This window comes from Ochotona princeps, chromosome 2 (genome assembly GCF_030435755.1).
Source record: "Ochotona princeps isolate mOchPri1 chromosome 2, mOchPri1.hap1, whole genome shotgun sequence".
NCBI lineage: Eukaryota > Metazoa > Chordata > Mammalia > Lagomorpha > Ochotonidae > Ochotona > Ochotona princeps.
The window spans coordinates 96,751,074-96,779,006 of record NC_080833.1 but is presented as its reverse complement, the minus strand read 5'-3'; the positions used below and the strand labels follow the sequence as shown (position 1 = coordinate 96,779,006).

The window sequence follows — 27,933 nt, the reverse complement described above, 5'->3', positions numbered from 1 at the left end:
TGCTTTTGAGTATTAACATATATCATTCACTAAAAACCAACCTCTGACTTTCTCCTCTCTTGAAGATTCAAACGAAGTATTCAGTTCCTGAGCAACAGCCCATTCTACAAGCTGGTACTCATTCTCTAACTTTACCCACAGAGTGAGTAATAATTTTCATATCTACATGTTGGCTAATTATGTCTTTGTCGGAGAAATGAACCTCACCACTGTACTTGTAATTGCAATGCTAGGAAGAGGTCTTTGAAGTAGGTTGTCATTATTCTTTTCGTTTCAGCACCATAAAAGAAGTAAAAATGGTGAACCAGCAGAGCGAACGGAGGACAAAGGCAGAAAATATTGAAGATTCTTCCTTTGACTATAGGACTTCCCAAATATGTACAGATGAGGGGTTAGATGCATACTCCAAGAAACTGAACACTTCGTTTGACTTCTTGGAGTTAAATTATGATTGCAACAGAAATGCTGACATGACCATGAAATGGCAACCACAGGCTTTTCCAAGAGTTGGAGAACCTCTCCAGAAGCATCAAAGTTTGGACTTCAGCTCCATTTTGCTTGGGACATGTCCTAATTTCAAACCTGCAGATGCAACGGGAAAATATTTTAACTCAAAGGGACTAGTGGTACGGACCAAATCAACTCCCTTTGAACTGTTACAGCAGAAAGAAACTAACAAATCAGACGTTCGAGAAGATCTTTCTTACTTGGAATCTCGACGGCACAATTCTTGCCTGGGGGAGATGCAGGCTCCAAAAGTAGTGCATGTTTCTTCAGCAGAACTAAATTCTTCACTGTCATATGATGCTAAGCACCAAAGTTGCAATGCCTCTCCTATAAACCAGTGTGACTCTAACTCTTTTAACATATATTCTTACATGTCTCTAGTAGAAGATCCATATTTTTCCTCATTGCCTCCAAGTTGTGCTGGTTCTAAGATGTCTCTTGATTTTCCTGAGAAAGAAGAGGAAACTAGTCATCCTTGTTCTCTGATGCCAACACCTTCTTCAACTCTCTTCTCTTACTACAATTCCCATGATTCTTTGGCACCAAATTCTCCAGCCGGTGTTTCCCTACCACCGAACCAACCAGACACTGTTGGGGGTAAGTTATTTCTTGAAGTTTGTATAGCATTTTATTTATTTTGTATCTATAGAAGAATTTCTTCCTACCCTCCTCTTTCTACTCCTTTTCCTTCTTTTTTCTTCACTCTCCTCAAATTAATAAATCCTTGAAGTGTTTTTATGATGTGGTAAGTTGAAAACAGCGATAGCATGTAACAGTCTACTTAACAGGCAGGAGTGGAGGCAGTTAGATCTGGCATATCAAGTGTGTCAAGAGAACTTCTTTTTTTTATTAAGTTTATTCATTAATTACATTGTGTTGTAATTTCGTAGGAACTGGGATTCTCCCCACCCCTCCCCACACCCTCCCCACATGGTAGGTTCCTCCACCTTGTTGCTTAATCATAGTTCAAGTTCATTTGAGTCAAGAGAACTTCTAAAGAAGGCAAGCCTTATTCCTAGAAATATGTTTTGAAGGCCACAATTTACCCTTACCATATAGAAGCAGCTTCCCCCTGCCTCCCAAAAATAGCAGAAAAATCTGACCAACAGCATCACATGATCAACCCAGAATTTTTGTTTTATAATTGTGTGCCTATAATAAGTTGATAATATTGCCAAGAATTGAGTCCTCTTCCTGTAGGAGTTAGAGGGAGAGAACATAATTGCCTACTCTTTTGTAGTAACTTAGTAGATAAAAATATTGTATTTAACACTTGTATCCAACTTATATGTACTTTAATATTTTCTGTCTTATAAATCTGAATTACACATTACTTTACCTTACTGAGTAGTTGAAGAATAGAAGTGATATCCTGTTAGAGATAATTATAAGTTGATATAGGAGAAAGGAAAGCAAAGTGTAAGTTTAACATCTTGGGCATCATTAGATAATTTATAAAGAGCATTCTAGACAGGAAGTAAACCCAGACAGGAAGTAAAATAACCTTTCGCTCTACCACATTTTTATTGTGCAGTTTTCCTTTGTAAAATGTTTTTACTTTTCTTTTTTGAAGTTATCTTATTTTCATTTCTTTGAAAGGCAGAGACCCAGAGAGAGACCTTCTATCTGTTGGTTCACTCCCCAAATGCTTGCAATAGCTAAGGCTGGGCCAGGCGAAGCAGGGCATCTCTGATACTGGCAGCAGGAGCTAGCCAATTGAGCCAACACCTGCTGCTATCCTGGGTGTTCATTAGTTTGTAACTGAATGGAAGGAGGAGCCAGGACTTAAATCAAGTCTGACATGGGATATGGGTGTCCCAAGAAGTGCCTTAACTGCAGAGCTAATATCCCCACCCCGACCCTATTTAGTTTTTTAAATACATGTACAACTCAGTTGGTAGCTTTAATCTAGATCTAAGAAATTCCTTCTGTTTAGATTATATGCTTTGATCTTGCTTTAAATTTTAAAGATTCTTTTTCCTAGACAGTAACAATACCTTAGGCTTCTCAGAGCATCAACATCACTAAAAAAAAACAATCCTTCGTTCCAGTTATTGTAGCAACATTGACATATGTGCCATCTGGTGGTAGTTTTTTATAATAGCATTGACAATTTTCTATACAAATTCTGTTTCTATGGAAATATTGAAAGTCATTTTATACTGATTTGAAAAAGAAATCCATATTATTGGATTCAGTGAAGAATAAAGAAGAGATTCTAAAATCTTTAGGATTCTATTTAATGTGTAATTGAGTCTTTGACATATCAAAATGCTTTATAATGTGTTGTATATAAAACGAAAGTGTATATTTAGAAAATAACCCAAAGCATCCAAGATTAATATAATTTTCATATTAATGTTAACTGATGCTCAGTGATTCAATCAAAATACTTGGGTGGGGCGGCGCTTTGGCACAGCTTAAGCTGCCACTTGGATTGTCAGTACCCATACCAGGATTCTAGCTTAAGTCCTGGCTGCTCCACTTCTAATCCGCTCTATTATGATATACCTGGGAAAGAAGCAGAAAATAGCCAACATACTAAGGCCCCTGTCATCCATGTGGCCAACAGATATGGACTTCCTGGCTCCTGGCTTTGTCTTGGCTCAGTCCTGGCTGTTGCAGGCATTTGGGGAATGAACCAGCAAGTGGAAGATTCTCTCTCATTCTTTCTTTTTTTAATTGATTACATTGCATTATATGACACAGTTTCATAGGCACTGGGATTTTCCCCACCCCTCCCCAAACCCTCCCCCAGTGGTGGATTCCTCCACTTTGTTGCATTACCACAGTTATCATTCTTTTTTTTTTTAAAGATTTATTCATTTTATTACAGCCAGATATACACAGAGGAGGAGAGACAGAGAGGAAGATCTTCCATCCGATGATTCACTCCCCAAGTGAGCCGCAACGGGCCAGTGCGCGCCGATTCGAAGCTGGGAACCTGGAACCTCTTCCAGGTCTCCCAAGCGGGTGCAGTGTCCCAATGCATTGGGCCGTCCTCAACTGCTTTCCCAGGCCACAAGCAGGGAGCTGGATGGGAAGTGGAGCTGCTGGGATTAGAACCGGCGCCCATATGGGATCCTGGGGCTTTCAAGGCGAGGACTTTAGCCGCTAGGCCACGCCGCTGGGCCCCACAGTTATCATTCTTAAGATGAGATTGGAACATAAGAATTGCTGTTATCTTGTTCTCGTATCAAATTGTCATTGTATATTTGGATACCAGCTTCTCCAGTGGTTGATGATGAAATCCCTCCTCCCCTTCCTGAGCGGACGCCTGAGTCCTTCATTGTGGAGGAGAAGGCTGGTGAGTACAGTTCAGGACATGGGAAACCAAGTGTGCATTACCTACGTTGTCTCTCAGGTGCTTTCAGGGGTCTGTGTGCTGCTGCTGAGTGACACTGGGTTTCTCGAAGAGCAACACTCTCCCTAAGAACTGGACTGTATGCACTTTCTTCCAGGAGAATTCTCACCTGGTGTTCCAAAGTGTTCGTCTTCAGCTGGGCAGGTGAACACTGCAACAGCACAGGAATGGAGTGCAACATCGGAAGCCAGAGAATTTGATGGCTCTGTAAGACAGCGGCCACGTGGGGTCAGTGACTTTTTTTTTCTAACTCTATTCATTTCGATAGTTCTGTTCCCCATGTCTTGAACACCTGTTAATCATCATAAAGTAGATAGAAAATACAAAACAAGGTGCTAGAAAATGGATGTAGGGATTTGAAGGACATAGAAAAGACACAATTCATGACCATCACTTGCAGATGAAATTAAGGATATGGACCCACGTCTTCATTTTTGTGTCTGTTTATGCAAACAAAGCAGAGGTGAAAGAAACAGATTCAAAATGTATGAGATCCCTTTGGGCTGGAAGTGGCAGAGGGACACTCAGTTAAAGGGGAGATAGTTGAGCTGATTCTTAAAGGATTGTTGAGGCAAAAAATAAATGATCTGTAAGTAGATAGCTTGTTCACTCAAGTTACTTCATGGGCTGCTTCATGTTAGCTGTGAAAATGCGTTAAAGATAGCCATTATTGAAATGTCATATATGTATATTATTTAAGATAAAATTTTTGGAATAACATTTCCTGCTACTGAAAGGAGAACCTACACTTTTTTTTAAAGATTTATTGATTTTATTATAGCCAGATATACACAGAGGAGGAGAGACAGAGAGGAAGATCTTCCCTCCGATGATTCACTCCCCAAGTGAGCCGCAACGGGCCGGTGCAGTGCCGATCCGAAGCCAGGAACCTGGAACCTCTTCCAGGTCTCCCAAGCGGGTGTAGTGTCCCAATGCATTGGGCCGTGCTCAACTGCTTTCCCAGGCCACAAGCAGGGAGCTGGATGGGAAGTGGAGCTGCCGGGATTAGAACCAGCACCCATATGGGATCCTGGGGCTTTCAAGGCGAGGACTTTAGCCGCTAGGCCACGCCACCGGGCCCAGAACCTACACTTTCAACAAAAGTCATCAAACAGTTGAAAGTGCTTCCAAGGAAGGGCAGTGTTTGGTTTTAGATGTTGCTTGTGATGTTTGTATCCCATAAGGAGTGCCTGGGTTGGAGTTTCAGCTCCATTTCTGATTCCAGTTTTCCACTTAACACACATCCTGGGGGGCAGCAGGTGATGGTTTAAGTCCTGGAGTCCCTGCACTCACATAGGAAACAGATTCCATTCTAAACAGCCTGGCCCAGCCCTGGGTATTGTGGCATCGACCAGCAGATGGAAGACTTCTGTGTCTCTCCACCCTTCAAATAAATGAATGAAAATAAAAATGCCTCTAGGGACAGTCAATATGCTTAGCAATTAAGACAACATATCCCATACCTGAATATGTAGGTTCAGTACTCAGCTCTCCTCTAACAGGTGGAGGTGATGGCTTCAGTTCCCTCAAAGGGAACAACTGGATTGGGACTTGGCCTAGCCCAGGCTGTTGTGAGCATTTAAAGGGTTGAACCATGGGCCCGGCACGATAGCGTAGTGCTTAAAGTCCTCGCCTTGCACACACCGGGATTCCATATGGTTGCCTGTTCTAGTCCTGGCAGCCCCGCTTCCCATCCAGCTCCCTGCTTGTGGCCTGGGAAAGCAGCTGAGGACGGCCCAAAGCCTTGGGACCCTGCACCTACGTGGGAGATCCAGAAGAAGCTCCTGGCTCCTGGCTTCAGACTGGCTCAGCTTCAGCCGTTGTGCTCACTTGGGGAGTGAACCATCAGACGGAAGATCTTCCTCTCTGTCTTTCCTCTTCCATATATCTGCCTTTCCAATAAAAATATAAATCTTTAAAAAAATAAAGGGTTGAACCAAAGAAAGGGAACTCTGTTTCTCTCTGCCTCTCAAATAATACATATAGTGGCTGGAACCATGGCTTAACAGGCTAATCCTCCATTTGCAAGCACTAGCATCATCACATAAGGGCACTGGTTCATGTCCCAGATGCTCCACTTCTCATCCAGCTCCCTGTTTATGGCCTGGAAAGGCAGCAGATGATGGCCTAAAGTTTTGGGTTCTTTACCCATGTGGAAGACCTGGAGGAGGCTCCTTCTTTTAGCTTCAGATTGGCTCATCTCCGGCCAATGGGGCCATTGGGGAGTGAACCAGCAGATGGAAGATCTTTCTGTTTCTCCTCTCTGTAAATCTGACTTTCCAAAAAAGTAAAGAAATCTTTAAAATTTTTACTTTTATTAGAAAGGCAGATTTACAGAGAGAAGAGAAAGACAGATCTTTGGTCCACTGGTTCTCTCCCCAGGTGGCCCCAACAGCTAGAGCTAAGCTGATCCAAAGACAGGAGCCAGGAGCTTCTTCCGGTTCTCTGTATGGGTGTAGGGTCCCAAGGCTTTGGCCCATTGTCCACTGCTCTCCCAGGCTGTAAGCAGGGCGCTGGAAGGAAAGTGAAGCAGCCAGGACACAAATTGGTGCCCATATGAGATGCCGGCATGTGCAAAGCAAGGATTTAGCCACTGGGTCACCGTGCCAGGCCCTTAAAATAAATTGTAATAAAAAATTCATAAACGTTTTTTTAAAAAAAGTGCCTATATTATAACACTGATAGGCAAAGACTCTATCCCTCTGAAATATACAATAATCTTAATGCACTGATGATTGCTATCATTATTACATACATTGTAGTAGTCTTTATCTCAACTCCTAGAGCAAAGCACAATCACTGCTTTTCCATCATAAATTAGCCTCAACTTCAACAATTTACATCAAACTAAAATGTCGGAAATGTTCAAGGTGAGAAAAAACAAAAAAACCAAAAAGGATCAATGTGGGACTATTTTCCCTGAGGTACAAAAATCACAGAGAGTTAAGGATCTTTTTTGTAATTCAGCATACATATCAATGACAGACATCAGATTCTGCATTGTATAACCTCATAGCTCTAAGAAATGTAATTGTCAAAAAGGCATTTATTGCTTCAACTTGTATAACACATACACATATAACTCATTTTCCACTTTTCTTTCTTTTAGAGAGTAAAACTTCGGAGTCCCAAATCAGGTAAAAAAAAAAAAAAAAACTTTTTCTTTTTTTGCCTTAGATACCATTTTGGACTGTGTCCTGAAGGATGGTTCATTACATTTAGGTTAACTCCCCTTAGGAAGCTTCATGGTTCCCATAACAGCTTGCATCATTTATTGATTTATCTGTGTTTTTCCCAGACTAGGGATTTTGTTTTGTCATAGGCAAGCAACTTTCAGATAACATGTTTAGCATTTCCATTATTTAGCTTTTATATTTGTCAATAGTGTGATCCTAAAAAAAATTATTTCCAGCCACTTAGTTCTTTTCTTTGCTATTGCTTCTTCAGTAACTTTCCCGAGTTTGTTTTACATATTGAATAACAACAATGACTAATACTGATTCCACACTTAGAGGTGTTTTGCAAACATTGTCACAAGTGTAGCTATCTTTGATACATGGATTCACATTATCATCTTCTGCAAACACAGAAAGTGGTAATATAACATGGAGGTTTGAAAACATGTGCTCTGGGATTAGTGGGACTCTAATTCAAATCCCCTGTGTGTCAAGAACGATCAAAACGCATAACCGTGGCTAAATTATGTAATTTCTCTGCCAAATTTTCTCATTTATAAAATGGAGATAATAGAACCCCTTGGGGCATTTTTGTGAAGACTGAGACAGTGGGTATGAAGCTTTTAGTGCAGGGCTTGTCAAATAGCAAATCTTCATTAAATGTTATCTATTGTAACTTCTATAATATAATCATGAAATGATAATTTACTAAGCAAGTTCTGTGAACTTTACAGTGATCTAGATTAACTAGGATATATAAGAAACTACTTCATGCTTATATTCAAGCTGAGTAGATACAATGAATACTCATATGGGAGCATCAAGGGTGAAATGTGCATGATACTGATTATAACCATCAAGAGCCTAGAAAGGCAGGATGAGAGCACCAGAATGGTTAGGAGACTTCACTAAGAATCTGAGGATGAGGTGCTGTGGCATAATAACCTCTGCCAGCAGCACCAGCATCCCAAATGGGTGCCAGTTTATGTGCTGGCTACTCCACTTCTGACCCCACTGTCTGCTTTTAGCCAGAGAAAATGGCCCAAAGTCTTGGGACCCTGAACCAATGTGGGAGACCCAGAAGAAGCTCTTGGTTCCTGGCTTTGGATCAGCTCAGTTCTGGCTGTCATAGCCATTTAGGAGGTGAACCAGCAGATGGAAGCTTGCTCACTCTCTCTCTGTATTTCCTTTTTCTCTCTGTAACTGTCTTTCAAGTACAAATACATCTTAAAAAATAAAATTAAAAAAATTTGAAAATAAAAAATTTGAATAGAGAAAGGGGGATTTCAAAGGAACAAGGACAAGCCTAACGATGAGTCAAAATAAGCCATCAGCTTGAGGTGTATAGAGAGGCTGAGTTGGTTATGTTGTTTGTGGAATATTGAATGTAAATTGGGGTGGTTAAGATGCGGCAGGGGCATGTGTTGCTGTGGGCTAAGCCATGGCCTGTGACACCAGCATCCCTACATGAACACTTCAGGGTCAGCTGCGACACTTAAAGTCTGATTCTCTTGTTAATGTACCTCGAAAAGCAGCAGAAAATGGTCAGGGTGCTAGGGCACCTTGCCTCCCAGGTAGGACACTCAGATGAAGTTTCAGGCTGCTGGTTGCAACATGGTCCAGCCCTGGCCATTGCAGCCATTTGCAGGGTGAATTAGCAGATGGAAGGCCTTTCTTGCTCTGTATGTGTCCCTCTGCGTTTCAAATAAATAAATCAAAGCATTTAAAAAATACTAGATGTGGCAATATTCCGGTCTTAAAAGCTAATCCAATGAATTATCTAGAATAGGCAACTCCTCAAACACAGAAAACAGATTAGTGGTTGGTGGAAAGAGGGAGTAGAGACACCTCGTGGGTGTGGAGTTTCCTTTTGGGGGTGGCAAAAACATTCAGGAACTAGACAGGTGATGACTGTACAATACTGTGAATATACTAAATGTCACCAGTGACAAAACTAATGTGCATTTAACACACATACGTGGGCAGAAAAATTTAGATTTAATGCACTGATATGTATTATGGATTATTCATCAGGATACTATTAAGAGGAAATAGTATTTTAGGAAGATATCTGTTAGGATATCATTAGCTGACAGCTCTTCTTTTCTTCTTTTTTTTAAAGCAGAGTTAAGACAGTGAGAGATCTGTCACCCACCAGCTCAATCCCTAAATGGCCACAATGTCCAGGGATGGGCCAGGCCAAAGACAGAGGGCCAGGAGCTCCTCCTGGGTCTCCTGTGTGGGTCTAGGGATTCCAGCATTTAGGCCATCTTCTGCTGCTTTTCTAGATGCATTAGCAGGAAGCTGCAGGTCTAGAACTGGTGCCCAGAAGGGATGCTAGCACTGCATGTGATGGCTCAACCTTCTGCCCTACAGTGCAAGTCCTACAAAGGCAGTCTCAATTCTTAAATATTGCCTACCAGCAAAGTAGAAGATGACAGATTATTTGAGAGTAGTTATCAAACATTTATTAAATTTCTATTGTAAATTAGTTACTATATTAGATGCTTGCTGGGAAAGTCTTATACTTTTGTGTGCCATCCAGTGTATAAGAAATGAGCAAAACTTTCTTAACTCTAAGATACTAAAACCACCAATGACAAGTGAAATTCTAGTACTTCATGAATTTTCATTTTGAAAAGGTATTATTAATGTAGCACATAATAGCACTGTATAAGGAGAAGCTTATGCCAACAGAATGCCATCTGTATCTTTAGAAGCTTACAGTGTGGGAAAATGGCTCCATTATTTGAAATTCTTTATTATATTTTAAATTCACTGCAATTACCTAGTATACCAATAAAATGAATAATTTCTTCTTATGCAATATCGATTGTATTCAATTTTTTAAAATTGTCTCAAAAATGTTTTGTAGTTGGCTTATTTCAATATGTTCTTCTATTTTTTAAAGAACATTTTTCTTTTTTTAAGATTTATTTTTGTTGGAAAGGTAGATTTACAGAGAAGGAGACAGAGATGATCTTCCATCCACTGGTTCACTCTCCAAATGGCTGCAAAGGCTGGGGCTGAGCTGATCTGAAGCCAGGAGCTTCTTCAGGGTCTCCACATGGACTTACGGTCCTCTGCTGTTTTCCTAGACCATAAGCAGGGAGCTGGATGGGAAGCAAAACAACTGAGACATGAACCGGCATTCACATGGGATGTCGGTACTTGGAGGTGGAGAATTAATTAGTCAGTTGAGGCCCCAAAGGTTTTTGCTTTTTAAACTTGTAACAGTTCTGTTTAAAAAAATTATTTCATTTATTTGAAGGGCAGAGTTACAGAGGAGGAAAGAGAAAAAGAGTACTTCCATCTGTTGGTTTGCTTTACAAATGGCTGCCAGGGCCAGAGTTGGGCTAGTCTGAAGTGAGGAGCCAGAACCTTCTTCCAAGTCTCCCATGTGGGTGAATGGCCCCAGCACTTCGGCCATCTTTTGTTGCCTTCCCAGGCACATTAACAGAGAGCTGGATCAAAAGTGGAGCAGTCAGGACTCAAACTGCCATTCACATGGGATACCAGTACCACAGGCAGGCAGAGGCCCTGGTTTTAACTAATTGCATCCTCAAGGTTTTATTTAACATATTCCTCTATCCCCAGGATTTCTTACAGAACAGTAGTTAGACATTGATTAAATTCAATTCCTTTGGAAGAATATATCTGTGAGTAAGCTATGACTTCTTGGTAAATATGGACACTTCTTCGTAAATATGGCAAAAGAGGTATAAAGACAAAGTTCTTGAGGCTCTGGTCATTGGTATTTGGTGGTTGTAGAATAAGAATGATTAGTTAGGAAAACTGTGCAAGGTGAAAAGGGCTCTAAGACGTCTAACTGATGGGCTGCTTTGCTTGCTTCTTTCACAGCAGAGCTGCCCCGGGACAGCTCTTCCTCGCCACCACCTCCACTCCCAGAACGAACTCTGGAGTCCTTCTTCCTTGCGGATGAAGACTGTAAGTGGCAGGATCTTCACTCCAAAAGAATTATTTTAAAAAATTAGAATGTTAAAAAAGTTGCTAAAGAAAATCCTAAATGGAAAAGGCAAAGAGTGATTATATAACACAGAAAAATGTTTTAAATGCTTAGTGTATATGTCAGATAATGCCTACAAAAGTCAAACTAAGAATTATCCAATGTAACACAAAGGTTAAGAAGTTATATCACAGCACTCTTTTCTTTCATTGAAGGTGTGCTGGCCCAACGTACAGAAACATACTCTAGTAGCTGTCCTGAAGCCGCGGAGAATTCAACATCTTCAAGACAGACGCTGAAGACTCCTGGGAAAGGCTTTACAAGGAGCAAGGTAAAGAAGACAGCAGTTTCAAAAACATGCCAGAAGCCTATATTCTTTTTTTTTTTTTAAGATTTATTTTATTTTTATTGGAAAGTCAGATATACAGAGAGGAAGAGAGACAGGAACATCTTCCATCCGATGATTCACTCTTCAAGTGAGCACAACGGCCCATGCTAAGCCGATCTGAAGACAGGATTCAGGAACTTCTTTCCAGGTCTCCCGTGCAGGTGCAGGGTCCCAAGGCCTTGGGCTGTCCTCGACTGCTTTCCCAGGCCACAAGCAGGGAGCTGGATGGGAAGTGGAGCTGCAGGGATTAGAACTGGCACCCATGATGGATCCTGGGACGTTCAAGGCGAGGACTTTAGCTGCTAGGCCACGCTGCTGGGTCCTGAAGCTACATTCTTAAAGGCTTCCCCCTCTCTTGCATGAAGATGGAATACTAGATTACACCTTTGCTAAAACCAACTGCTGATCATAAAATAGTCAAAATTGACAGAAGGAAACCAAAAAGAAACACAGCTTTGTTAAGTCATAACTTGAGCTACGTAAGTCTGATTCATACAATAAAAAGGTGCCAATGAAACTACCAATTTGTTTATCGTGGGAACATCTGAAACTGATCTAAAGTTCATTGGAGGGGGGAAAAAAAGAAAGGCCAGAAAACTGCATAAACAGGCAATTAAACAGGAGAGGATTTTGAAAAATCAGAACATATAAAACTTCAGTTATTAAAATGGTAGGATATTGGTATTTGAAAAGAAATGGATCCAAATATAGGGGGGAATTCAGTAAGTGATGGAATGTTACCTCAAATCAGAGTTAAGGACAAATGGTTCAACAATTGCTATTGGAGCATATGATCACCTGGAGGGGACATAGGATTCGTGATTCACATCTGTACTGTGATCAGTTCTAGATGGTGAGCAGACAGAAATGTTTAAAAACAAGCAAACAAACAAAAACCCCAAAAGCCAAAGTAAAAAAATCCCTCCAAGTTTGGCAAAACAATTTTATAACCTAAGGAGTAAAAATGACATAATTATGACATTTATAATTATGTCAGAAGTCATAATAAAAGCTAAATGTAAATTCAGTTACATAAAATACAATATTTCTGCATGTGTGGGGACTGGGGTGCTGAAGCCACTACCCAGAATAGCAAAGCCTGAATAGAATAGGCCATCGCAAGATGGCGGCTGGCCCAGGGCCAGAAGGCAGAGTTGGTCTCACCAGCAGGTAAACAGGAAGTCACAGGGATAGGCTAATGCCCTTGCTGTGATTACTGGCCTATCACATAGCGCCAAGTGGACCCACGGGGAGAAGTGATTGGTGGAGAACAAAATAAAAGTAGCCAGTAAAAGCTAGGCGGGGAGAACGGAGGAGACGGAGAAAGTACGGGAAGAAATATGGGAAGAAGGGTGGCAGAAAGAGGGCTGGAGAAGAGTTAGAGAAAGCTTAGACCAATGGGGACAGGAACAGTGGAGATAAGGATTTAAACACAGCCGCTTTTGGCAGTGAAGGGTCTGGTTGTGGTCCCGGCTTTTCCCAGACCCTCCAGAGTATGCCTCGTAGTTTTAGTGTCGCTGCTGGGCAGTGGTGGCATGCATGATTAAAATAATCTTAAAGAATCAAAATGGTAACAAATTGGGAAAAAGAATCTGCAGCTGACACCATAAGCAGAGTGCTTATTTCACTTACATATAAAGATCTTTTAGAAATTCACAAAACAGGGCCCGGCAGCGTGGCCTAGTGGCTAAAGTCCTCACCCTGAACACGCCAGGATCCCACATGGGTGCCCATTCTAATCCCGGCAGCTCCACTTCCCATCCAGCTCCCTGCTTGTGGCCTGGGAAAGCAGTCGAGGACAGCCCAAAGCCTTGGGACCCTGCACCTGTGTGGGAGACCCAGAAGAGGTTCCTGGTTCCCAGCTTCGGATCGGCACAGCACCAGCAATTGCGGTCACTTGGGGAGCGAATCATCAGATGGAAGACCTTCCTCTCTGTCTCTCCTCCTCTGTGTATATCTGACTTTTCAATAAAAATAAATAAATCTTTAAAAAAAAGAAATTCATAAAACAGTAACTCAAAATGGGCAAAAATGTATGATAGTTTAAGGAAAGTGGTGCAAATAAATCTTGAAAACAGCACTTAGAAAGTAGCAATTTTGCAGTGAATTACAAATTAGTCAGATGGGAGAATAAGTCTGTGTTTCTTAAAAGATTTTTTTTTAACTTTGAAGTATGCAGGGTTCAGCAGAAGGGAGGGACACAGGGAGATCTTCCATCCACTGGTTCACTCCTGAAGTGGCCACAATGGCCAGAGCTGGGCTGGTCTGAAACTGGGAACCAGGAGCTTCTTCCAGATCTTCTGCATGCATGCACATAGGGGTCCAAGACCTTGGGACATCCTCTGATTCTCCCCCAGGCCATTAGCAGGGACCTAGATTGGAAACAGAACAGCTGGGACACTTGAATTGGTGCCCTTATGGGATACCGGTGCCATAGTCTGAGGATTGGCTTGCTACGCCACTGCACTAGCCCTTAATTGTAGATTTTCACACTTTTTTTTTAAAGGAATTTGACTTTTTTTGTAAAAAAGAATTATTTATTTTTATTGGAAAGACAGATATACAGAAAGGAGAGACAGAGAAGATTATCTGTCCAATGGTTCACTCCCCAAGTGATCACAACAGCTGTAGCTGAGCCAATATGAAGTCAGGAGCCATGAGCTTCTTCTGGGTCTCCCACGTGGGTGCAGGGTCCCAAAGCTATGGGCCATCCTTGATTGCTTTCCCGGGCCACAAGCAGGGAGCTGGACGGGAAGTTGGGCCGCTGGCATCAGAACCGGCACCCATATGGGATCCTGGTGCTCAAGGCAATAACTTTAATCGCTATGCTATCGTGCTGGGCCCGAATTTGATGTTTTTAACTGAAGTCGATACTTCCACTTGATTTTTTTATGTGACACAGGGAAAACTGACTTTTTCCTTTACTTTTGCAGAGTTTGAAAATTTTGCGAAACATGAAAAAGAGTAAGTTTCTTTGTGCTTATTTTTTTGGAATATATGTTCCTTTCATGATTACATTTTTGTGTGGCCTTCCCTGGATCCTGTGGACCAGAACCACCACCTCCAAGCCTTGTGTTTAGCTGGGCTCCACCATGAAGAGGCCAGGTGGAGAGCAACAGGGCTGGAAGGCTTTCTGTTTACACACGGGATGACAGTCAGTGCAGTGTTTGGTACTCTTCTCTACCCATACAAGACTGTTACTTAGGGTTCTCAGCAGTTTAACCTCTGATAATTTCCTCTGAAAATAACCACAGCAAAAACAGATTGCGAAACAAAGGTGCTGATCTAATGAAATAAGCAAAGCATTGACACATTTCCATTTTTACCAAGTATTATTAACAATGGTATTGCTGACTTTTTGGCTATACTGTTGTAAAAATGAAACCTACAGACCCCTGGATGTGTGATAAACTGTCTTAGAAATCTTTATTTACAAATTCAAAGTATATGAAACATAATGATACACATTTTACAAATTCAGTTTGTTTGGCTAGTCATGAAGGACCAGTTGATCGGTATTATAATGGTGAAACAGGGAGGGACAAAGAGCACTGAGCAAACTTGACTTAGGGGCCCAGTCTAAGCAGGAAGGTTTATATAGTATAGCTGCCCTCTATTTTTCTGGTTTTATACTCTACCTCCCTCCATTAACTCAAGATTCGTGCTGGTTTTCTATCATTGCCATTGTAAATGTGATATCTGAAGTCAACTGATTCCTACCAATGATGGCTTAACTATGGTCAGAAAATATGCCTTTTCTTTTAAAGTCAATCAAAAGAGAATTTAACTATTCCAAAAGGAAATTATGGTAGGAAACAGAGGAATTAAAGCCAAAAGTGAAGAAATGAGTGACTTGTACAGCTAGCCAAAGATTGATCTGACTAGCCCAATTTATGATACACCTAATTTTTTTTTCTGTGGCTCCAAACACTCATTTGGGGGATATCAAGCAAAGAAACCTAACACTCAGGCCGACTTCAACTGGCACAACATTACGGTATGGTGGGACTTTCTTAGATATTGAGTCTTAAAGAGCTTCCGGGACATTTCTCTGGATCCACACTGCTGTATTTCTACCTCTGCTACCCTGATTCTCTGGTCTGTTGCCCTGAAATGAACAATGTCCTACCCCCAAAACTGACACTCAAGTTCTAGACTTTTCTGTCTACACCTGCATACATATCTTCTATCCCTTCCAGATGGTTCATGACTGCAGAATTTCGTAAGTTCTCCCTACAGCCAGCATCTCTTACTGGTCTGGACTTAAAGTTGGTACTGGTTTTAATGAAATCAGGCTTTCCTTGTCTGTCTAACCAAGCATATAAGCCCAGTGTCCTTCAGGCATCCAACTATCATTTATTGAATGCCAGCTATGTGTCAGGTATTGTGGAAGGCACTTTGTGTATAAGATAGTGAGCAGAACAGACACAGATTCTTGCCTTTGTGGCATTTAGGGCTGCTCAGGGGCTGACATTAAACAAGTAAATTCACAGAGACACACATAATAATACGTCGTGATCAATGCTATAAAGGAAAACACAAGGAAAATTACAAGAGGGAATAACAATGGATGGTCCTGGAAGCCCTTTCTAGGGAAATGACAGCTGCACTCGAGACAGACGAGGCAGCCAGTCAGGCTCAGTATTGGGAGATCCCTCTATAAAGGGAGCAGCACACACAAACTCTTCAAGGTGTGAGAATCTGTTACGGAAGAACTGAAAGGGAAGCCATTCTAGCTGCAGGGCAGCAAGAAAGAGAAGACAGGTGAGGTTGAACACAAGGGTGGAGTAGGTTCTTAATGCGTCATGTTAAGTAGAGTTTATTTTGTGCGCAATGGGAAGCCGTAAAACAGTTTTAGGCAGAGATGTTACGTGACTTGTTTTTTAAAAAAGATCCTTTTGTCTGCTATATGGAGAATGAATTATAGGGTGACAAGCGTGGAGGCTCTCAACTATGATACCCGATACCAACTCTGGTTGGTAAGCTAATTGCTCAGGAATCCTTCAGCTGCAAGTTTCCAAAAAAAAAAAAAAAAAAACAAAAACAAAAAAAACAAAAACCAAAAACCAAAAAACAAAAAAACCCAACTTGGGCTGACTTAAACTGAAAAGGGCCAGGCATTTGACACATTTATTGGCTTATAACTAATACCTGGTATGATGTAATCAGGACCTAATCTCAATCCCTATCGCTCAGCTTTGTTTTGCTCTGTATTAGCTCACTCGTAGGCAAGTTCTGCCATGTGGTTCAGGGCTTATGATGGGGAAAGGAGAGCAGTCTTCCCTGGCTGCTCACTGATGACTAGTTTTAATTGGATTAGCTGATTTGCCCATCCCTGAATCAATTATTGCCAGTTTATTTGACATTCAGTCATTCAGGAAGGTGTCATACCTAATGATTAACAATTTTTACATGTGCACACCGATCACTTAGAAAGGAGTGTGTTCATGCCCATCTACCAACAATGAAACACTGAGTCTGCATGTGCTGCAGAATACTGCCATGATCATAAGGGAGAATCAGCTCCACTGGAAGCATGGAAGCTAAAAATTGGGCGGGATTGGTGGGTCCAGCATGGTAGTCTAGTGGCTAAATCCTTGCCTTGCATCTGCTGGGATCCCATATGGGCACTAGTTTGTGACCCAGCTGTTCCACTTGCCATCCAACTCCCTGCTTGTGGCCTGGGAAAGTCATCAAGGGCTGCCCAGAGCCTTGGGACCCTATATATTATGTGGGAGACCTGGAAGAAGCTCCTGGCTCCTGGCTTTGGATAAGCTCAGCTCAAGCCACTGCTGCCACTTAGGAGGTGAAGCAGCAGATGGATAATCTATCTCCTTCTCTCTGTATATATGCTCTTCCAATAGAAAAAAATCCTTAAAGAAAAAATTGGGAAGGAATGAAAAGGAATACTAAAGTTTTCTTACCAGGAGCAGAGAGAATGAATGTTGGGGAGGCAGCATACAAATAACCACGAGAAGGCAATATGCAAAATAGCAATGCCTCCAGATACAGATACGTACGAACTGCTGCCTTCTTTGTAAAGTATTTCCGTTTCGGAGACAGCTGAGGATGTATTCAGCTCTGTTACATGCAGTATAGATCACTAACATCTCTCAACCTCCTCACCATCATTGCTTCCATATTCATGTCTCAGTCCTTGATGCCTGGCCCAGTGCTCACTACATAGTGGGTATTCAATAAATATGCATGAGTATTTTAAATATTATTTACTTAGAAAACAAAAAACAAACAAACAAAAAAAGAAAGAAAAACCCAAGAAATAATAAAACAAGATTATTTACTTGTTTTCATTTTATTGGAAAAGGGCGGGGCAGGGAGAGTGAGCGAACTTTTCTACTTGCCAGCTCTCTTCCCCAGTGTCCACTAGTTAGGGTTTGGTCAGGACCAAGTCAGGAGTCTGGAACAATCCAGGTCTCCCAGGAGCCCAAGCACTGGAGTCATTATCTGCTGACTCCAAGAATGCACGTTAGCAGATCCAGGATGGAAGTGGAGGAGCTGAGCCTTGTCCCAGGAGGGATCAGCATTTTAACTGGCTTTGTCATCTACTACATATTAGTATATTAAAATTACCACTGATTCATACTGAACTATCTCCAGAAAGAAAAAGTGCTTCTACAATTCTACGTGAAGTAGCATGGACAAGCACTTGTGTGCATTTTTCATGTTGCATTATGGAAATGTTAGGGAATAAAAGAGAGAATATCTAATAATTTCACCTCATTTATGTGTTTGGAAAGAATATACAAATTTGAAATTTATTTTTTTTTGTGCTAGCACACATCAAAGATGAGGACCAAGTTTGCATTGTTTTTAAACTGGACAGAAAGTAACACAGGATAAGGAGCTAGGAAGACAAATATTTTTAAACTATTTATTAGAGGCAGATTGAGAGAGAAAAGAGAGAGACATTAGAGCATGGGTTTGCATCCTGGCTCCAACTCCAAGTTCAACTTTCTACTCCCTGTAAAACAACAAGTAGTGGGGCCCCTACCACTCCTGCAGGACAGCTGGAGTCCCTAGCACCTGACCTGGGCCTGGCCCAGTCCTGGCTACTCCGGCCACTTAGGGAATGAATCAGCAGGTGGAGTGGCTGTGTTTCTCTCTCCCTCTTTCTCCTCTGTGCCTCTTTAATCAAAATAAAAATCTGTATAAAGAGTATTCAAAGTACCCAATAAGGTTAAGTCTAAAGCCAAAATATGAATCCCACAAAAAGTTGGTTCATGATATAATGGATCTCAATCTTGGCAACAATCTTTTTTTTGTTTGTTTGTTATTATTTTTACTTCATTAATTACATTGTATTATGTGACACAGTTACATAGGTACTTGGGTTCTCCCCACCCCTCCCAAACCCTCCCACCATGGTGGATTCCTCCACCTTGTTGCATAACCACAGCTCAAGTTCAGTTGAGATTCCCCCATTGCAAGCGTATACCAAACATAGAGTCCAGCATCTTATTGTCCAGTCAAGTTCAACAGCTTCTTAGGTATACCCTCTCTGGTCTTAAGACAGAGCCAGCAGAGTATCATCCAAGTCAATTGAAAGGGCAACAATCTTTAGTGGTGGCTTTTACTATACAATCTATTTGCAAAGAAAATAAAACTGAAAAAAAAAATAAAACCCATAAGACAGTGAAATTGCAGTGTCAACTCATTTGTAAGTATTTAGTTAAGATTTGATAATGCTACGTTATTATTTGGGAGTATTAATCACTTTGGAGGGAAACGTTCAGTGTCAATAATTATGCAGTCTGATCAACAGCAATCTGAGTTGGTCGTCATTCTTTTCCTGCTGTTTTTTCTTCTGATCTCAGGTATCTGTAATTCTCCACCACCAAGCAAGCCAGCAGAAGCTGTTCAGTCAAACAAGTGCAGTTCCTTTCTGAATTTTGGTATGTACAGTATTTTACAGCAGAGTTAAAAATTGTTAGCTATTCATTTACAATGTAAGAGATACAACTTCAAATAAGGTTGTGAATACAGATCTTTGTTATTCTTTGCTATGTGGTTTATATTTTTATTTTAAAATATTTCTATGAGAGGCAAAGCGTGAGATAAAAGAGTGAACCTTCCACTGACTCACTCCCCAAATGCCTGCGGCAACAGCAGAGGCTGGGTCAGGCTGAAGCCTGGAGTCTGGAAGTGTCTGGAGCTTCCATGTGGGTGGCAGGGACTCAAGTAGTTGAGCCATCACCTGCTGCCTCCCAGGATGCACAGTAGCTAGAAGCCAGAAGCAGCAGAGACAGGGCTCCAATCTGGGCACTTTGATGGGATCCAGGCATCTCAAGGGGCATCTTAAATGCTGTGCCAAATGTCCACTTTACTATTTCTAGCTTCAGTTAACTCTTACTATCTCATAAGAGGAACTTTTTTTCAAAAGATTTATTTTATTTTTATTGGAAAGTCAGATACACAGAGAAGAAGATCATCCATTTATTCACCCCCCAAGCAGCCACAATGGCTGTAGCTAAGCCCATCCGAAGCCAGGAGCCAGGAGCCTCTTCCAGGTCTCCCACATGGGTGCAGGGTCCCAAGGCTTTGGTCTGTCCTCGACTGCTTTCCCAGGCCACAAGGAGGGAGCTAAATGGGAAGCAGGGATGCTGGGATTAGAACAGGTGCCCATATGGGATGCCGGTGCATTCAAAGCGAGGACTTTAGCCGCTAGGCCACCATGCCAGGCCCTCATATGAGGAACTTTATGATGCCATGGGTTAAGCTGCCACTTGCCATGAGAACAGCCCATAATAAACACTGTTTTGAGTCCCAGTTGCTCTGATTATGATCCAGCAATTTGCTAATGTATCCAGGAAAACAGCAAATGATGGCCCAAGCAGCTGGGCTCCTGCCACCCATAGAGAAAACTTGGATAGAGCTCCTGCTGCTGTACCTGACCCAACCCTGGCTGTTGTGGCCATTTGGGAAGAGAACCTGTGGGTAGAACAAGATGTCTGTCTCTCCCTCTCTGTCATTCTGCCTTTTGAATAAAAGATTTAAAAAATATATTTAAGGAGCTGGTGTGGTTGAGTAGCAAACACTGGCATCCTATATGGCTGCTGGTTTGTGTCTGGTCTGCTCCACTTCTAATCTTGCTCTGTGCCTATGACCTGGGAAAGCAGAGGAGGATGGCTTAAGTCCCTGGGTCCTTGCACCCACGTGGGAGACCCAGAAGAAGCTTCTGGCTCTCAGCTTTGGATCAGTTTAGCTCCGGCCACTGCAGCATTTTGGGGAGTGAATCAGCAGATGGAAGATCTCTTCTATCCTCTGTAAATCTGCCTTTCAAATAAAAAACAATCTTATAAAGAATGCATTTTAAAAAACTCACTTAAGACTGATGTGTTTAGCATCTGTGGACAAATTATTAGGCTGCACACAGTAAATAGATGACTAGTCAAAAGAACTGACTTGCTACGATGATCTAGTACGTATTTAAAGGAAAGGTATAAAAATATATAAGTATGATAAAAATAGCAGTTATTTATACATTTATACATTTATGTATAAATACATAATTACATGTACAGTTTATTTGAAAAACAGTAATAAAGGGAGAAGTAAGAGGGGAGAAGGAGGAAGAGAGAAAGGAAAGTTTAAAAAAAAGATTTATTTTGCTTCTTCAAAGGGCAGCTATAGAGAAAAAGAGGAACACAGAGAGCTTCTACCTGCCGATTCACTGCCCAAATCCTCCAAAGGCTAGGGAATGAGCCAGGCTGAAGCCAGGAGCCAAGAGCTTCTTTTGAGTCTCAAGGCCCAGGTAGTTGGGCCATCTTCTGCTACTTTCCCAGACATATTAGCAGGGAGACGGACTGAAAGTGGGGCAGCCAGGACATGAACTGGCACCCACATGGGATGCTAGTGCCTTGGATATAGCATTGGCTGGCCCCAGTCTCTGAGACAGCAAAATTAATTTCCATCTGCTGGTTCCTTCCCCAAACAGCTGCAACAGCAAGGTTGGTCCAGGGTTCTGACCAAAGACAGGAGGCAAACTCCATCCTGTCTCCCACTGGGGTGACAGGGTCCCAAGTTCTGAACCATCTCTGGTTGACTTCCCAGGAGCATTAATTAGTAGGAAGCTGGTTTGGAAGCCGAGCTGCAGAGACACTTACTGGCCTTCATGTAGGTTGCTGATAGCTCCAGTGTTGGGTTAATGTGCTGGGCCAAAACACAAATCCATAAACTATGGCAATTAAATGTAGGAGATACTATAAAAAAATTACTGTGTAACAACAACAAAATTAGTGTGAACTCAAAGGCCGACTTCCTCCCCTCTCTCCTCCTTCCCCCTTCCCAGAACTTGTGGGACTCCCAGGAGTATCTCAACCCTGAGAACTGTTGCTCAACAGCCCAGTCCTTATATGTATGGTCAAAATTAGGTTGCTGTCACATCCAGATTCCAGGTGGCAGGGAGGTGTGGCTTCCCTTCCTTCTCTTCTCGTCTTAAGGGACTGAATGGAAGTGGTAACATAACCTGAGCTCACGGTTCCTTGAAGAGAACACAGACATGGACTATAGCTAAGTGTAAGAGGCTGCCAGAGGTTAACACTGGTGGACAGGCACACCCGGTTGCCTAGAGTCCATTCTATTCCTGAAGCTGCAGAGTCATTATGATGGCGTGGTAGTAACCGCTCTCACACTTTTTCTACCTATGATCCCTGTCTCACACTGACAAATTGTTTTAACTAGAATATCTTTAACCATACAATTTTATTTGGATTTCATGATCTTGAAGATTAAAATTAAAAAAAAAAAGTTATTTGAAAGGCAGAATCACAGATTGACACATACACACAAACACATATCTATCTCTATCTTTATCTCTATCTTTGTCTTCCAAATGCCAGTTCACTCCCCAAATGACATCAACAGCTGGGGCTGGGCCAGGGCCAGGCTGAATCCAGGATCCAGAAGCTTCCTCTGGGTCTCCCACATGAATGCAGGGGCCTAAACACCTTAGCTAACCTTTGTTGTTTTCCTAGGTGCATTAGCAAGGAGCTGGATGGAAAGTACAGCAGCTGAGACTCGAACTGATGCCCCTATGGGATGATGGCTCTACAGGCAGTGGCTTTACCCACCATGCCACACACAAGTCCTCTTATTAACATTTAAAATTTTAAATGCCAGGATTTAAAAAGAAGTCCTGATTTCATTAATTCATTTAGTTAAAACATTCATGTTCAATGTTGCATAAACTATGAAAACAAGAGAAACCATTCAATTGTGCCTGGAACACAAATGTTTGCTTCCTTTTTTTGAACCCAGTAATCCCACCTGAATAACTCCTGGCCCACCCACCTTTACAACAGGCTTTGATCTAATATCAGGAGCTGCCTTCAGAGTGCTACTTCTCAAACATGCCTGGATTCAAACATTTCACCTACTAAAAAAAGGAGCAGGGCCCGGCGGTGGGGCCTAGCGGCTAAAGTCCTCGCCTTAAAAGCCCCGAGATCCCATATGGGCGCCAGTTCTAATCCCGGCAGCTCCACTTCCCATCCAGCTCCCCACTTGTGGCCTGGGAAAGCAGTCGAGGACGGCCCAAAGCTTTGGGACCCTGCACCCACGTGGGAGACCTGGAAGAGGCTCCTGGAAACCGGCATCGGATCGGCGCGTACCAGCCCGTTGTGCTCACTTGGGGAGTGAAACATCGGATGGAAGATCTTCTCTGTCTCTCCTCCTCTCTGTATATCCGGCTTTCCAATAATAATAAAATCTTTAAAAAAAAAAAAAGGAGCAGTTATTATTTTTCCACTTACTTCTTTTTGAAAAGAAGGCAACAGTAACTGTATAAGTGTCATTCAAAAGAGTATTTCAGTGTGAGACACTTGTGGCTGAGTTTTACTGTTTCTGAATTGTCCCACATGCAAAGAAAAAGTAGATCATTATGGTTCTAAATAATAGAAAACCGACCAGTAAGAGACTGAATGTAGAAATTCCTCATTTTTTTGATATTCATTAGTTACATAACATGTTTTTCTATTCCTAGTCCATCTGTGTTACAATCAAGCTATCTAAGCTGATCGGAAAATTTTGACTACTATGCAAAACTGTTTGACCTGAAATACTTTTCTGTGGTCTTTACCACCAAGAGGAATAAAATGTGCCTGAACTATGCCAAGCAGTCGTCAAATTGCCCATTCTTACTTACACCTTTTTAGTGGTTTAAAAAAAATTTTTTTTAAGATTTACTCATTTTCTATTAGAAAGATCTACAGAGAAAAGGAGAGACAGAAAGATCTTCCATTCGCTGATTCACTATCCAAGTGCCGCAAAGGCCAGAGCTGAGCCCATCTGAAGACATGAGCTAGGAGCCTCCTTTGGGTCTCCCGTGCAGGTGCAGGGTCCCAAGGCCCTGGGCTGTCCTTGACTGCTTTCCCAGGCCACAAGCAGGGAGCTGGATGGGAAGTGGAGCAGCTGGGACACAAATAGGTACTCACATCAGATCCTGGTGCATGCAAGGCAAAGACTTTAGCCACTAGACTACTGTATCAGGCCCTACAATTTTGTTTTAAAATTAAAAATATTTAAATTTTTTTCTCTTTTCTCTGCCCTGCTACTGTTTACTTCTGGTATAGTCTTCTGTAATTCAGTTTTGAGCAACATTTGAGAAGTTGCTTCATTCCGGGCATTTTTCTAGATATCTTCTAAACCAATATCTCATTTGACCCTTGCATTAGTGCTCTGGGGTAGAAACACATTTCTAAGATGTAAGGTAGATAATACATATTCCAAGATGATTAAAGTTTAGGAAAATCTTGGCATCTCCCATTCTCTGTCCTTGCTCTTTTTCAAACATTTTATGTATCGATTTCAATCCCTAAAGTTGTTAAGTGTAAGATACCTTGAAAATATATCACCAGCAAAGAAAAAGAAAAAAGACCTGTTGCAGCCCTGGTGTTGTGGGCATGGATGGGGATGGAACCAGGGGACAGAAGGTCTCTCTTGCTCTCTTTCAAACAGACACAAGTGAATTCTTAAAACTAGATAGATGATATTATACACTGAATTATCAAACCAGAGTTCTTCATTCAATTATTGCCATCATTACATTTCTGAGTGCTTTAAAAACTTAAAATGTTACTGCTATTCTATTGTTAGTATTTAGATGTAATTACCATAAATGCCTTTACAAATCTGCTATCAAATTGATTAAAGATTCTAACCTTTTGAAAATAAGCTATGTATTTGCATATATTACAATACTCTGAAACCCAAGTGTTCATTTCTATATTAAAGAATCTTTCTTTTTTTTTTGTTCCCAGGCTTTGCAAAACGTTTTTCAAAACCCAAAGGACCAAGGAACCCACCGTCAACCTGGAATATTTAATATAACTCTGCAGTAAAAGAATAGAGATTGCAAGTACATCTGTAAATAAAACCACTAGAATACTGCTAAGTGCAATAAGTGCTCTCTATTCTAAACAGCAATAATAAAGATGTGCTAAAGTGTTAACAACAATCAAGAGGAAAGCAATATGCAAACAAGTGCCAGCAGTTTTGCATTTTCATATCACTTACATTGGGTTGGAATCTGCAAATAAAAGGCTGTCACTTGAGCTTATGTAAAGAATCCTGCTGGGGGCGGGTGGGGGACTGGCACTGTGGTTAAACTGCTGTTTGTCATGCTGGCATCTCACATCAGAGTGCCAGTCCAGACCACTCTACTGCCAATCCAGCTTCCTGCTCCCGTGCCTGGGAATGGAGCTCGAGAAGGTTCTCAGGTGCCAGGCCTCTTCTACCTATGTGGGAGATTTCAACGGCGTTCCTGGCTTCAGCCTGCTTTCAGACCTTGTTGCTGTGGCCATTTGGGGAGAGACAAGTTTTTCTCTCTCTACTGCTCTGCCTTTCAAATATATAAATATATCCTTTAAATAAGCATTGTATGAGACTCACTGTTTTAGAATGAATGAATTTTTCATTTGTGGAAGTTACTTTTACTTTTCTATATTAATGAAAACTTCAAGAGCCTTGTTAAAGAACTGCATTGCTTTAGTAGTTTAAAAAGGGGACCAATGTTGTGACACATCAGAATAAGCAGCTACTTGTAGTGCTGGCATCCTATCTGAAAACTCCGGTTCTGACCCAGCGCAATAGCTCAGTGGCTAAATCCTTATCTTGATTGCACTGGGATTCCCCTAGGCACTGATCTGTGTCCCAGCCACTCCACTTCCCATCTAGATGCCTGCTTGTGGCTTGGGAAAGCAGTTGAGGACGGCTCAAAGCCTTGGGACCCTGCACCGATGTGGGAGACCTGGAAGAAGCTCCTGGGTTTGGATCAGCTTGGCTCTGGCCATTTTGGCATAAGGAGAATGAACCAGCAGATGAAAGATTTTTATGTCTTTGCTTTTCTCTGTAATTCTACCTTTCCAACAAAAATAAATAAATCTTAAAAAAAACAAAAAACACAACAAAAATCTAGGTGAATGGATGGACTTTGGGAAGACTTCCTCATCCTTAGATTGGTGAAATCCACAGCAATTCAGAACTATCCAAACCACTTAGGTAGAACTCTCAGAGCATGCTCCACCATGGGGACCCTGGGTTGATGATGGGTGGCGGGTCCCCACCCCTGTTTACTGGGCATTTGGAAGGCTGGGTATTGCTTCTCCCTTTATCTTCCCCCTCCCACAGAAACAGAAGAAATACAAAATTTGGAAACAATGATCACAGCCACTTTTCCCTGGACCTCAATCCTTTCCACTCCAATCAACTATATAAACATCATCAAAAATTTTTAAAAAAAGCAAAAAACAAAACATAAAAACCCTGGTTCATGTCCCAGCTGCTTTGCTTCTGATCTGGTTTCCTGTTACTGTGTCTGGGAAGGTGGTGGGTTCCTGGTCTCTGCCACCCATGTGGGAGACCAGGATGGAGTTTCCCACTCCTGTTTTCAGCCTGGCCCAGACCTGGCTTGTGCAGTCCTTTGGTGAGTGAACCATGAAAACATCTTCTGTAGTTGTAGCATATAATTTCTGCTTGACAACGACTATTCCCTGGGAATTATATTTACCTAAGTGGAGGCTTTCACATCTTCTCAAATATTGTGGCAAACTAGGAAGAAAAGCAGTTACAGCAAAGAGATGAAAGTGTGGCAATAATGACAATAGTCATTTTTGTTTTGGTATACTAACACTGAATACATTCCTGAGAAGTTTTACTCATACTTAGTGAATTATGAATTCTAGAAAGAGTCCATGACATTGGTATCTTATGGCAACCCCTTTTTCATTTAGAAGGTCCTGCCCAAACATGTGCAGTTTCTACCTAATCTATCAGAGGTGCTGCTAATTTAAAACATATTTCTGTAAGAATATGGATCTGTCTTAAGAAAATCTTCCATTTCAAATCTAACCTTATGTAATAAGCTAATAATTGTTATGATGGATTCACAGGACGGCTCCCATGACTTAACATCCTTTTAGTTCTACAACAAGTTAATAAATTTAGAAAAAAATGTACCACTTAGGGCCCAGCGCCGTGGCTTAGCGGCTTAAGTCCTCACCTTGAATGTGCCCCGGGATCCCATATGGGTAGTGGTTTTAATCCTAGCAGTCCTGCTTCCCATCCAGCTCCCTGCTTGTGGCCTGGGAAAGCAGTCGAGGACAGACCAAAGCCTTGGGTTCCTGCACCCACATGGGAGACGTGGAAGAGGCTCCAGGCTCCTGGCTTCGGATGGGCTCAGCTACAGCCATTGTGGCTGCTTGGGGATTGAATAAATGGACGGAGGATCTTTCTCTCTGTCTATCTGACTTGCAGTAAAAATAAATAAATGTTTTTTAAAAAAGTATGACTTAAATATTGTTCTTCAATGAGGGGGCAAATTGAATGAAAGAGTTATCATGAACCCAATACCCAGGGTGCTCTGTATAAACTTTGCCCTTGCAGTAGTGTCCATTTAGCTTAAGCAATTCTTCAGAACCAGTGATGTGAAACCACAGTGATTTTATCTGTTGAGCCCGTTAATCACTTCCAACTATCTGTATCAGTATTAAAAAGAATCCTTGATAAGAGCGAAAGTGACAAACTTCCAAAGGATTTCTACGCAGCAGCATCCTTGTGTAAACAGTAACGAGTTTCAAGTGTTCTGTGGCAGACACTTCCCAAATTTTGCAATTAAGAACTTAAAAAAAAATTTTTTTAAAGCAATGGTTTCCCATCAGCAAACAGGCTGGTAGCTACCCGTCCAGACATTGGGAAGGGATGGGACGCGACTCGCCGCGCCCTCGTAGCACCTGCCTCATGGAACGCCACCAGCGTGCTGCCCCACACTCCTGCACGGCTCCCGTGTGTTTCCAATCAAGTCGCCTTCATTTCACAAATGATTACATCATTTTTTCCCCTCTCACCTCATCGCTTGTGAAAGGTGGAAAGGCTGGAGAATTCTTTTACCTGACAAAGGTTCAGAGGAGGCCACGAAACTTCAAAAGTCACCATGGAAACCGCGACCTCCTCGAGTCAAACACACACACACACAAAAACCAAGGAAGCCGCACAGGAAGACGAGAGCGGGAACGCGCCG

The 27,933-nt window shown here is 41.8% G+C and overlaps 1 protein-coding gene and 1 long non-coding RNA gene across 5 annotated transcripts in view; one reads left to right on the top strand and one right to left on the bottom strand.

The window, feature by feature from the left end:
* PTPN22 (protein tyrosine phosphatase non-receptor type 22) overlaps positions 1 to 25,289 on the top strand; it is a 58,766-nt gene extending 33,477 nt beyond the window's left edge. Inside the window, exons 12-21 of one of the 2 annotated variants that reach the window (XM_058660071.1) lie at positions 66 to 142; positions 278 to 1,104; positions 3,734 to 3,814; positions 3,969 to 4,099; positions 6,981 to 7,008; positions 10,909 to 10,995; positions 11,230 to 11,345; positions 14,336 to 14,366; positions 19,238 to 19,315; positions 24,677 to 25,289. In XM_058660071.1, the coding sequence (XP_058516054.1) occupies positions 66 to 142; positions 278 to 1,104; positions 3,734 to 3,814; positions 3,969 to 4,099; positions 6,981 to 7,008; positions 10,909 to 10,995; positions 11,230 to 11,345; positions 14,336 to 14,366; positions 19,238 to 19,315; positions 24,677 to 24,741 (1,521 nt within the window). In that variant the 3' untranslated portion in view covers positions 24,742 to 25,289. The remainder of the gene's footprint in view (positions 1 to 65; positions 143 to 277; positions 1,105 to 3,733; positions 3,815 to 3,968; positions 4,100 to 6,980; positions 7,009 to 10,908; positions 10,996 to 11,229; positions 11,346 to 14,335; positions 14,367 to 19,237; positions 19,316 to 24,676) is intronic. The other variant, XM_058660072.1, reaches the window with a different exon arrangement.
* On the bottom strand, positions 390 to 27,893 carry LOC131479494 (uncharacterized). Of its 3 annotated transcripts, none has more exons than XR_009244897.1 (3): positions 27,804 to 27,893; positions 3,981 to 4,076; positions 390 to 582 (listed from the first exon to the last, which is right to left on the bottom strand). It is a non-coding gene; the product is annotated as an uncharacterized LOC131479494 (long non-coding RNA). The 3 variants fall into 3 exon arrangements; XR_009244898.1 differs by lacking the exon at positions 390 to 582 and adding an exon at positions 824 to 954; XR_009244899.1 differs by lacking the exon at positions 390 to 582 and adding an exon at positions 2,808 to 3,018.
* Positions 27,894 to 27,933: the final 40 nt, after the last annotated feature.